Consider the following 13,008-nt stretch of genomic DNA (forward strand, 5'->3'; position numbering starts at 1 on the left):
TCTGAAGATAAGTTAGAGACCCCTCCGGACTGCCTCATAGGGACAGGTAAACCATTGTAGTCTTGCCACGTGTAAGCCACTTGCAATGTTAGATCAGGATGCTCTGGAGGTTTTCCTTAAGCATCCTTACAGGATTTTTAGTCCACTAGTCAACTGGTATTCACTTTGGAAAAAGGAGTGTATGCAGGGATATTCTCTGTGCTTGAGAATAATTCATAAGGAATAACATACTGACCACTAGTTTCACAATGAACATCTTGATATCAACTGAGGTGTTGGAATACAAAAAGTTTAGGATTATTTTATGGATTTGCTATAAACCATGTTAATCCATAAATCCACATTTATAAAATAAAATAAATAAGAACATCTGTCATTATTGTTTTTGGGTACTCTGCAATAATCGTTCACAATAAAAACTGTGAAAAACATTAATGCTTTCTTTATTTTGATTGTATACGTAGAAGAACAAAGGTGAAGTTTTGGAGTGAAACAAGAATGTGTTATCTCCTCCTCGTACATGCTGATCATGTGACTTTGGAAGAATATTTAGCTTATGTAAAGTATAAGTTTCTTCTTTTATAATTTAAGAGTGATAATGGTGACTTCATCATACTTTATCCAAATCAGCAATTGAGCAGTGACTAATGACTCAGCATTTTTGTGATACATATTACGTCAGGAAAAGTGGAAACTGTTGCTAACTTTAAATCTTGATGATTGATTGAGAGCTCACCATCTTTCTTTCCTAAGGTGTCATCCACATTTTTAGGTGTAGTAAGAAGCATATGCACCCTAGTTAGTATCTCAATATAAAAATTATAAAAAGAAAGATTTAATACTTACTCCTTGGGGAATATATATCCATATATAGAGAGAATAAATTAATGTCTCAGAGCATTCCAGATTATATATTTGTATCATATCTAAAGGACTAACCATTAAATTTTTCATATATTCATGTATGTGTGTATGTATGTATGTATGTATGGTTTTTTTTTTCAGCATTGACATGTTAGGAAGTAAGGAAACTGATATTTATCCAGATTTTCATTTAGCCTGATTATAACAGATGCAGAACACCTAGTATCAAGCTGAATGCTCTGAAGTGTCTGAGCATAAGGCACAGTAGTAGCAGTTAGAGAAGATAGTCTCTACCCCAAATACCTCTTAATGAGATTAATAGCAGGCAATGAGGGATGAAATACTTCCAATTTCAGAGAAGCTCACCAAGGGGCACTTTATATTTGAATACATTTGCTTGGTTGTAGTTTTACACTGAGTAATTCCATATTATATATTTATCAGAGTATATGTGCATTTGATTACTCTAGGTACAAAGGAGAGAAACAGAGCAGGAGTATGTCCTCATGCAGCCATAATCACCATGCTTGACTTTAACTCCACTGCGTTTGCAAGTCCCAGTACCTTCATCCTGATGGGCATACCTGGTCTAGAAGACATGCATATTTGGATATCTATCCCTTTCTTCTCAATGTATATTGCTGCCCTCGTGGGAAACGTACTCATTCTTTTTATCACTAAAACTGAGGCTGTTCTCCATGAACCAATGTTCTATTTTCTTTCTATGTTGGCTATCACAGACCTCATCTTGTCAACCTCCATTCTTCCGAAGATGTTGGGTATATTCTGGTTCAAGTATCATGAAATCAACTTCCATGGCTGCCTCACTCAGATGTTTTTTATCCATGCTTTCTCTGGGGTAGAGTCAGGGCTTCTTGTGGCCATGGCCCTTGACCGATATGTGGCAATCTGCAATCCTCTGAGACACTCATCCATTCTCACAAATTCTGTGGTGACTCGGGTTGGTATAGTGGCACTTCTACGTGGGTTAGTGCTAATGACACCACATCCATTTCTGGTACGGAGGTGGCCGTATTGCCGGACCAATGTTGTCCCCCACACATACTGTGAGCATATGGCTGTGGTAAAATTGGCTTGTGCCGACATTTCCATCAATAGTATTTATAGTTTGGCAGTCATTATCTTAATTGTTGGGACTGATGTGGCATGCATTTCTCTGTCTTATATACAGATACTCTATACTGTATTCAATCTTCCTTCTAAAGATGCCAGGTTGAAGACCCTCAGCACTTGTGGGTCCCATGTTTGTGTCATCCTCACCTTCTATATCCCTGCTCTTTTCTCCTTCCTCACCCACCGTTTCAGTAAGCATATACCGCAGCACATCCACATTCTGTTGGCCAATATGTACTTGTTGGTACCGCCTATGCTGAACCCTATCATTTACGGAGTAAAGACCAAACAGATTCGAGAAAGTATTGTACGATTATTCGTAACTAAAATCAACTGAGAATTCTGGGATCTACTTTTCTACTTATTCTCCTCTCCCTTTAAGTCTTTGGTATAAATTTCTTCTATTTTAAGGTCAGCAAAACCAGGAATTAGCATCTCAATTCTTCTACTTCTTATTCTGTATGTGAAGTTATATACAATTTCAACTATCTGTGTGAAACATTTGTGAAACAGAAATAATAATATCTATGTTAATGTTAATGATTACAAAGTGTTTAGCACTGTTTCTAGCATATTTAAGCACTCAATAAAGGTAAGATTATTTCAATATTATCCCTCCCCTGTGTATGTATTTGCTCAGTGTCTTTTTCAAACATGTTTATTAGTTTATAAGATTAACCAAATGAGAACAAAAGAAACAAAATGACATCCCCTAGTGGAGTTTATAACAAATAAAAAAAAGTGGTAAGTAAAAGTAAGTAATGTGCACTTAGTATTTAATGCTATAAATTTTAGTCTAATCCACTTTTTAGTTGCATCCTACATCTTTTCACTGTTACTTTTCTCTATACTTCTCCTATTGGATACTAAAATAGGAATCTTGAATTCTCCAGATATAACTGCAAATTTGGTTATATTTCCTTTTAATTTCATGTTTTTCCTCATGTGATTTGAAGCTCTGCAATTAAGTGCATATGCATTTAGTATGCTTATGTCTTCTTAGAGAATTGATTATTTTATTCTATAATGTCCATGTTTATTTTCAAAGTATTCCTTATTCTAAATTCTACTTTGTCCTTTGTTAATACGACCACTTTGGCTTTTTTTAAATACTGCTTGAATGATATTTATTTTTATTTTTATTTTTATATATATATATTTTTTTAACTTACCTATCTATTCATGTTTAAAGTGGATCTTCGTACATACCATATAGTTAGGTCTTGCTCCTTTATCCAATCTCACTATCTCTATCCTAAATTGCTGTGTTTAGACCACTTCCATTTGATGCAATTAGTGATACTGAAGGAAGGGAGGGAGAAAATAGGGGCTTCATACATAATCTCTAGAACCAACCCTTCCTTTCTTCCTCCTTCCTTCACTCCTTCCCTCTCTCTCTCCTTTTTTCCTTCCTTCCTTCCTTCCTTCCTTCCTTCCTCCCTTCCTTCCTGCCTGCCTTCCTTCCTTCCTGCCTTCCTTCCTTCCTTCCTTCCTTCCTTCCTGCCTGCCTTCCTTCCTTCCTGCCTTCCTTCCTTCCTTCCTTCCTTCCTTCCTTTTTCCTTCCTTCCTTTTTTTCCTTCTGTTACTTGTATAACTAGCTATATCACAGCTGGGTTCCTACCCACTAATCAATGGAAGATAAGAACATAGGAAAAATCTTTTTCCTTCCTTTTTTTCCTTCTGTTACTTGTATAACTAGCTATATCACAGCTGGGTTCCTACCCACTAATCAATGGAAGATAAGAACATAGGAAAAATCTTTTTGATACTAGTCACCTCTTCAAATTTTGACTCACTGTTTCAACTTGCCTGATTTGCTAACTTTATAGAATCCTGAGATAACTGTTTTTGTATTTTTCCCAAATTTTAGTTTTAATCTGTGGGAGACATTGTTTGTGGTGCACTCGTAGCATCTTGTCCACACTGGACTACCTTACTAATAAAAAGTTTTAATCATAAATATAATGTAATAGAGATAACTGATATAGAAAAAAAAAACAAAGATAAGTAAATGGGGGGGTGTTGTGTATGTGACAGAAGGTATATTTATATTTATTGTTGTCAGGAAAAGTATCACTTGGCAGATGAAAATGTTTGAAGGCAATGAAGGGTTTATTTAACAAGGAAATCTCAGATGAAATAATATTCTAGGCTGAGGAAATAGAAAAGCAAAAGCTCTAAAATTTTCACTGTCCAGGAACTCTGAAAGAAACAAGAAAGCCCATATACTTCGAGAATAATATGAAAAAAAGAGATGAGTAGGACAAAAAGTTCAAGGATATTTTAGGTACCAAACATTTAGAACACCCGGGTAACACTAACGCCTTTGGTTTATATTATGAGTAAGAATGGCAGTCATTAGTATTTTTTTTTAAAATGCTTTTACAACTTTATTCATGTCTGACATACAACGAGAACAAATTTAAAGTGTATAATTTAATATATTTTGCCATATGTATTCACATGTGAAATAATTATAATAATAAAAATTATAAATATATCTTTCAGCCTTTCAAATTTCCTCATGTACCACTGAAACACATACCTATCACCCTTCTGGATTCTGGTTTTGGATATTACGAATAAACCAGCTCTGAATACTTGTGTACAAGACTTTGTGTGAACATAGGCCTATGTTTACCATATATAAAATCACCTATTAGTAATGATCGATTTTAGCAAATTTACATGTTACAAGGTTAATATACAAAAGCTAATCTTTTCCTTATATAACAATAACAAAAATCGGAATTTGAAATTAAAAACACAATACAAATTACATTAACAACTATAAATAAATACTTAGGTATACATCTTTAAAAATATGTACAATATCAATCTGAGAGAAACTACAAAACTCTAAAGAAACATCAAAAAAATAAGCAAACAAAGAAATACCACATGCTTATGAGTAGGAAGACAATATTGTCAAGATGTCAGTTCTTCACAAACTGACCTACAGATTTAATACAATCTCAATGAAAATTACAGCAAATGATTTGTGAATATTGAAAGCCTGATTTTACAATTTATATGGAAAGGAAAAAGACTCGGCATAGCCACATAATACTGAATAAAAAGAATAAAATTGGATAACTGACATTACTGGATTTTAAGAATTAAAATAAAGCTATAGTAACTAAGAAAGTATGATGTTGGCAAAAGAATAAATGAATACATCAATGAAACAGAATAGAGAGCCAAAAAATAGACCCATGGAAATATAGTCAATAATCTTTGACAAAGGAGTAAAGGTAATATGACGAAACAAAGATTGACTTTTCAACAAATGATATTGGAACAGTTAGACATCTACATGTAAAAAATTAGAAAAAAGTAAAATGCATGCCAATGAAGTGTTCTTTTTTATCAAACCTGTACGTAAATTCTGCTACTGACACGGAGAGCAATATTGCCCCTCACATTTTTTACTTGGCTCTACAATCTTTGGTCACTTTCAATGAGAAAAATAGTATGATATATTGAAAGTCAAATTACATAAAGGAACTATTGAGGGTGAGTTTAGGAGATTCTGATAAAAGCTAAGTAATGCCTCAGTGCATTTTACATAGTTTCAGTTTTAGGCACCTTGAGAAATGGATAAGCAAACAGTTAGCCTGAAAGAATGTATCAATTTACAAATACATTTGGGTCACACTTTTTTCACAAATACTCTTACAACTTGGTCCTTAATTTGCTTTGTCCTGACTCCATAAATGACTGGATTTAAACAAGGAGGAATAGCCACATACAGATTGGCTAGGAGAATGTGAATGTAGCGAGGAACATTTCTACCAAACCGGTGAGTCATAAAGGAGAAAAATGCTGGGGTGTAAAAAGCTAGGATGACACAGACATGTGAACCACATGTGCTAAGTGCTTTGAGTTGGGCATCCCTGGAAGAAAGGCGGAAAACAGCTCTTAAAATCTGGACATAGGAAAGGGCAACGAGAATCAAGTCAAAGATGAGGGTAGCAATGGTAAATAAGCCATAGATGATGTTGACTCTTATGTTAGCACAGGCAAGACGGGCAATTCCCATGTGTTCACAGTAGGTATGGGGAATAATATTGTGTCCACAGAAGGGCAATCGTTTGAGAAGAAAGCAAAAGGGGGCGGCAAGAAGAGCTGGCTTCCCAACTGCAACAGAGGCCATGATGGCTACCACTTTGTTGGTGAGAATAGTGGTATATCTCAGTGGATAACAGATGGCAACAAAGCGGTCAATTGCCATGGCCAGGAGTACATCAGACTCCATACCCGTGTAGGTGTGGATAAAGAACATTTGCATGAGGCAGCCTTCAAAGCTTATTTCCCTAAAGTTGAACCAGAAGATGGCCAGTATCTTGGGGATGGTAGAAGTGGAAAGGCCTAGATCAATACATGAAAGAAGAGCCAGAAAGTAGAACATGGGTTGATGAAGACTCTGCTCAGTCTTGATCACAAGCAGGATTGTGATATTCCCCACAAGTGCTATCAGGTAAACAACAAAGAAAGGGAAGGCAATCCAGATATGGAAAGCTTCCAGACCAGGTATACCCAGCAGAAGGAAGGCAGAGGGATGTGAAGCAGTATCATTGACAGAGGACATCTTCCTGAGAACTCTTGGAAAAATACTCTCTTGTCTTCTTCGGTATTTCTGGGGAGATATAAGGGCATATATAATGGTCAGATATCACTGTATATGATAACATTCTGATTAAACTCTTAAGAACGTAATAGAAGGGAATTTGAGAGCAATTAACTATCAAAGATATTAAAATTATTGCCCATAAAATTTAATATTCCATGAGGATGTGGCAGTTAGAAACAATCTTTTCTAATGGTAGTGGGGTGTAGTGATTAATGATTATCTTTAGCTCATTCTTTTGTAAAATGCTCTCTACATATGCTAGTTTCAACTGAGAACCCTTTCAGTAACCAGAACTTGTGTAACTTTCGAGTTACCTTAGCTGAGCAGATACATAAGAGTAAACTCCCCAAAATGTTATTTTAAAATAGGACATGAAATTAAAATAGAAAGAAACTTTGATATGATGGTCAAGAAATATCCACTTACAAGGTTCATCTGCATGTCATATTATCCACTCTGCAGGTATTATTTTTCTGTTTATTTGCTCTCTCAAGACTGTGGTTATAGCTGTTTTTAAAGAAATTGTGCTTTTATGCTGTAGTTGATGAATGAATGGTTAGTATTTTTCTTTAACAGTCAATAAAGCTGTAATTCATCATATAAAAAAATAATGCAAAAAATGATAATCTTAATAGAGTTAGAAGTAGTCATTAATTTAAGATTCATGTATGATATTGAAAAAAACCTTTCAGTATACCAGGCAAAAAAAATAAAATAAAACTTAGTCAATTTTGTGAAAGGAATCTATGAAAAACCTCAATATCAACTAATATCGATTACATATATTTAATATTTTACTGGATGTTCTAACAAGGTCAATATGTCAAGAAAAAAGAAATAAGAAGGCACTAATATTGGAATGAAATATTGAAATAATGTATATGAACATCTACAAAAAAATCAAAGAATTTAGAACCAATCATTTTGCTCATCTATTACTCAGGTATAAGCATCAATACTTTTTCTGTATGCTATTAGCAAACAAATAAAAATTAAAATTTAAATTATAATTTTGTAAAAATTTACAATACCACTTACAATGGCATAAAAAATCTGGAGAACTTAACGACAAGCACTTACAAAACATGAACGAAATTAAAAAGAAAAGAAAAGTTTTAATTATATAACATATCCATGGTTTGGAAGACTGAAATATATTAAGATGTCGATTCTTTCTTAATTGATCAATACATTTAGAACAGCTTCAAACAACACCAAGAAATTTAAGTATATTCTAAAATAATTATAGGAATACCCTAAATATATTGGAAAAAGAATAACAAAACTGGGACTTATAATACAGGACTTCGAACTTATCAAACTATAGTAATCAAGGCAAAGTGGCATTTGCACAACGATAGGTAAATAGAACACAATAGAGAAAATAACTATCTTCTACGGGCCATATTTCTCCATATATAATACTGAAATAATAATAAATATTTTACAAGTTTAGTTTAGGAATAATAAACAAATATAGAGCAACATTAGGAGGTCAAAATAAATTAGGAAATTCTAATAACATAAGTACTAAATTATTTAAATTTTTCTACCAGTTGGTGTTACATTGCTATTACAATATTTGTGTTAACTACTAATTAGGAAAAAATTTAAAGCAATTTATAGAAATTAAATTGAGATAAGATTATTGCTCAAAGATCCTGCATATATATGGATCTGGAAATGTTTAGAAAACTGTGGAATTGGTTTTGTAAATGATGAGTCAAGCCATTAAAAGTAATTTCTTTTCAATAGCTTTGGAAATCCGATTTTTAATCTGGTACTTTTTACCATCATGTTATCTAGTCATGAACTGTGAAATATTTATCTTGAGAGATGAATGGAGGACATAGAGATATTCAAAGTTAGGTAAAGTTCTGCAAGAATGGTGACAGTAAAAGAAGGCAAGAGCAGATTGAAGATCAAGATATAATCACAATATGCAAAAGAAAAACTGGTTGAATAGCAAAGATTTAGAGAAAAACAGACAACGGAAAGTTAAAAAGGTATCTGTATATGCATACACACACACACACAACTTATCTAAATATTTAAGAACAAGATTTAATAAAATCTTTCTTGGAGTAGAATCTGAGTCTATGTAAATGATTATCTTCTTACACTCTGGGCTCACTGATACCTTCCATGTAAGTTTTCCTTTTTTTTTTTCCTTCATTCTGGTTATGTATTTTATCTCTTCAACCTAAATCTCAATAAAATAAGCACAGTAAAATGGCTCCTGCCTTAACTTCCTTTCTGCTCCCAAGGTCAGACTTACCAGCAAAACTTTCTGGATGAGCTAGTTCCCCAGCCCCACCCAGAATGTTTCCATTTTCACCCACTCTGACTGAAATGAGAGATTTATACAAACTTGGTGCTCTCTGGAGAACAGAAGTGCCCAGAGGCACTGAGCTAGACGCCTCATATGAAGTATAATATCATTGTTGATTTTTTTTTAAAAAAGTCCTGATTCTGAAAGCTGATTACCAAGCTTGGAATGACGCATAATGCATTGTCTTTTCTCTAGGCAGGAGAGGCTATGAGAAGGCCTTACCTTCCACTGTTTCTCCTCGAGATCACTCTAGTTCTAACTTTCCTCTCATAGGCCCCACAGATATGTCCAGGTCACAGAGAACCTGAGAGAATTTAACATAATGGTTTGGCAAGTCATTTGGGCTTTTTCTTTTTGTTACCGTATTGTTTATATTGCTCTGATCTGACCAATTCCTCCAAAACTTACCTACCTTTTTGCTCCTACCCAGTTCAAAACACAATTCAACCTTAAATTAAACCTCATAAAAAACTTGAAGCCCAACTAGGATCCATCATTTTACAGACTATTCATTGGAACTTAGGTGGGTGATATAATATAATAAAACAAAGACCAGTTGTTTTGAGCACAAATTCTCTCTCTTCTTTCTGGTTCTTATTAATGGTACAATTAGATAGGGTTTAATTTACTGGGAAAAAAAGACAGAAGTCTAGGGAATAAAGTGTAAGATAAAGGAAACTGGCTAAATGGATGGACTTAAAGAGAGACTGCATGTGCTTGAATCCTATCTCTCCTACCTAATGGATATATGAATTTGGGCATAAAAATTATCTCTGGATCTCTAGTTCCTCCATTAAAATGAGCAGAATAATACCCAGTACAAAATATTGTAGTAAATATTTTTTTAAAAACTACTTGTATAGCACTTAAAATGTTTTCTGATATAGTAAGAAATTTGTAACTATTTATGGGTAATAATCTGAGCAATTTAGCTAAGAATATTCCTACGTTAGGATATTACATGGAAACTCATATTGATCAGAGTTGCCATGGGGATGTTTCCTGGAATTCATTCTTGGAGTTATTGGGGAGTCGATAAGTGACATAATCTTCCTTGCCTAGATTTATTGCAATAATGAATAAAACATGAGTCAAATAAATGGATTACAGAACATTAGCATTCTGATTGAGTAAAAGTTGTGTAGTCTTTCTTGGCTTAGTTATGCATCTAAGCAAGTAATTTGGGCTTTCTAGCAATTTTGGCCCTCTTTATCCCGTAGATTGAATGTACCTCAGAACATCAGGGTTTTTGTTGCTGGAGCAGAGTCAGGAAAGTTATGGAATTTGTAGATTCTGGAGGGTGACACTGAGATTGGCAATGTCGGCACTGTTGCGAAAGGTAAATCGGTGTGTTTTTAGATTCTCTATACAGTGTAGCCATCTTTGTTTGTTTGTTTGTTTATTCCTTTGTCACTTATCTTCTTTCATAATTTCAACAGTAGGTTAAAATTCTTGATGTCTCATTGACCATGTCCTGCTTCTTTCTCCTAGGTCTGTAAACTACTTTTTGGTGAATTGATTTTCTGTACGTTATTATTTTTTTAATTTTAAAAACTACTAAAAATTTTTAGAACAATTGTAGGTTACAGAAAACTGCCAATATTGTACAGGGAGTCTTCACATACCCACACATAATTTCGCCTATCATTAATTTTACATTTTTAAGGTCACTTGTTACAATTAATGAATCAATATTAACTAAAGTTCAGATCTCATTTAGATTCCCTTAGTTTTACCTAATGTTCTTTTTCTCTCATGGAATCCCATTCAGGACCCCAAATTACATTTGCTAGTTATGCCTAGTTAGGTCTCTTAGGGGTCTCAGCTGTGATAGTTCTTCAGGCTTTTCTTGGTTTTGATAACTTGACAATTTGGGGGGGAGTATTGTTCAAGTTTTTGTAAAGTGTTCCTCAAATGAGATTGGCCTGATGATTTGCCCCTTTATTAGACTAGAATTAAGTGATTTTGAGAGGAAGATCAGTGGGGTAAAATATCGTTTATATCAAAATATATCAAGATACCCACTAGCTTTTCACTGTTGTTGAACTTCATCACCTGGTCGAGGTAGTGTTTGTCAAGGTTCTCTTTTCCCCTTATTTCCAAGTTTAGTTTTAGAAAGTAAGTTACAATGTGCAGCCCACAAATTAAAGAGTAGAAAGTATCCTCACAAATTGCTTGGAATTTTTTTTGTACGAGCGAGATATATATTTCCCCCATTTGTTTATGTACTTAATCATTTATTTATGTCAGTGAGGAGATTTATTTTATTTTTTAGGTTATAATCTAATACTACTTAATTTTGTCACATTGTCCAGTTTTGGCCATTGAGAGCTCTTTCAATTGGCTCCTGCGTCACTTGATATACCTCTTTAATCATATATTCTTTTTTTTTGGCAGGGGGTGGGGGGTCACTTCCTTACTTTCTAGCACTGCAAGTTATTACAGACTTATTTCATATATCAATTGTCCCAGACTCAGAATGTGATATTTCTCCAAGGATCACTGGTTCCTTTAATTGGATGATGGTGTCAGAAATAAAGTTTGGGTGATGAGTGTGCTTTGCCACTGGGGTGTCATTGCTTTAAGACCCTCTCAGTTGACAGAACAGAGAAATATATGTGTGTGTGCTAACCTGTGTAAATATACATATATCTATAAATATCTATCATCTATCTATCTATTATGCATCTATTGATCTATCATCAATCATCTATCTAAAGCTAAATATCATGATGTGTCTAACTCTTATCTATTACCAAATAATTAGTCTAGTATCCTCTCATGATTTTCTATAAACTTCCACTCCAACAAAAGGAATTCTGGCCCTGCTCACATGCCATCTATTGCTGTAGTTGTTTAATAACAGCATGTATATGTAGCTGTATTAGAATTATTAACCTATAACCCCAATGGGACAAATTTTTCCACTAAAGTGCTCCTGTATAGTTATTTTTTGCCTTTAGTTTCACAGACTCTATCTACTCCTTTCCAAAGTTACTTAGGTCAGCATATTTTCCGCATCCATTTTAATGAGGTTTTTTCCTATATTTGTAATACACTGTATTTGTCACATTTTACGTTTCATCCTGGGATCCCCTAAACTCCTAAATGACGTTTTTAAATTTTCATACATTAAGTCATCTTCTGTTTTGTAAAATTCAATGGATATTGTCAAATGTATAATATCATACATCTGCCATTACATTAGCATATAAACTAGTTTCATCAACTTAAAAATTCCCATGTGTCTCACATATTTAACATCTCCCCACTCTTCTTCCCTCTAGCAAATATGAATATGGTTGCTGTCTCTATAGTTTTGCTTTTCCTAAAATATACTTTCACTAGAGTCATACAATACGATGACTCTGCTTTTCTTAAATGAAATCACTTCGTATTTATTTAAGATTCATACACATCTTTACATAGCTCGATATCTCATTTCTTATTAATGCTGAATAATATCCATTATATTATGCTCAGCAGATATGCCACAGTTTGAATATTAATTTACTTGTTGTAGGACATCTCTGTTGCTTCCAGTTATTAGCAGTTATGGAAAAAAAAATTGCTATAAATACCTATGTGCAGGTTTTTGTGTAGATGTAGTTTTTAAACCAGTTGGGTAACTTCTTTGGAGTGTTACTGCTGAATCATATGGTAAGACTAGTTTTGGCTTCGTAGGAAACTTCCTACAAAGCTATCTTCAAAAGTGGCCGTGCCATTTTGCAGTCCCAGTAAAAATGAATGAAACCTTCTATTGCTTTGCATCTTCACCTCCTCTTGGTATCGCTTTGTTATTTATTTTTAATTTTAGTCATTTTTAGAGGTGGGTAGTGAAATCTTATTGTATGTTTAAATTGACAATTACTTAATGGAAATATATGGTGAGCATCTTTTTATATATTTATTTTACACCTATATATTTTCTTCATGAGGTGTCTGGACAAACCTTTGGTTCAAATTTTAATTAGATTATTTTTTAATATACATATAATTTAGTTGTAGATTTTGATTTTTTTTAAAATCAAGTTGAGGACACTTC

At 33.7% G+C, this 13,008-nt stretch overlaps 2 protein-coding genes across 2 annotated transcripts; one reads left to right on the forward strand and one right to left on the reverse strand.

Moving 5' to 3' along the window:
• The first annotated feature begins 1,387 nt into the window (after positions 1 to 1,387).
• LOC102895673 (olfactory receptor 52E4) lies at positions 1,388 to 2,335 on the forward strand. Its single transcript, XM_006915754.1, has one exon. It carries the CDS (start codon positions 1,388 to 1,390, stop codon positions 2,333 to 2,335), a length of 948 nt encoding a protein of 315 aa, XP_006915816.1.
• A 3,315-nt stretch (positions 2,336 to 5,650) lies between these two features.
• On the reverse strand, positions 5,651 to 6,595 carry LOC102895936 (olfactory receptor 52E4). The gene has a single exon (XM_006915755.2). It carries the CDS (start codon positions 6,587 to 6,589, stop codon positions 5,651 to 5,653), a length of 939 nt encoding a protein of 312 aa, XP_006915817.1. The 5' UTR covers positions 6,590 to 6,595.
• Between the last annotated feature and the right edge of the window lie 6,413 nt (positions 6,596 to 13,008).

Source organism: Pteropus alecto, unplaced genomic scaffold, assembly GCF_000325575.1.
Source record: "Pteropus alecto unplaced genomic scaffold, ASM32557v1 scaffold395, whole genome shotgun sequence".
Taxonomy (NCBI): domain Eukaryota; kingdom Metazoa; phylum Chordata; class Mammalia; order Chiroptera; family Pteropodidae; genus Pteropus; species Pteropus alecto.

Excerpts from the sequence above, each read along its gene's own strand:
- LOC102895673 (XM_006915754.1), top strand. The coding sequence starts at position 1,388 with ATGCTTGACTTTAACTCCACTGCGTTTGCAAGTCCCAGTACCTTCATC.
- LOC102895936 (XM_006915755.2), bottom strand. The coding sequence starts at position 6,589 with ATGTCCTCTGTCAATGATACTGCTTCACATCCCTCTGCCTTCCTTCTG.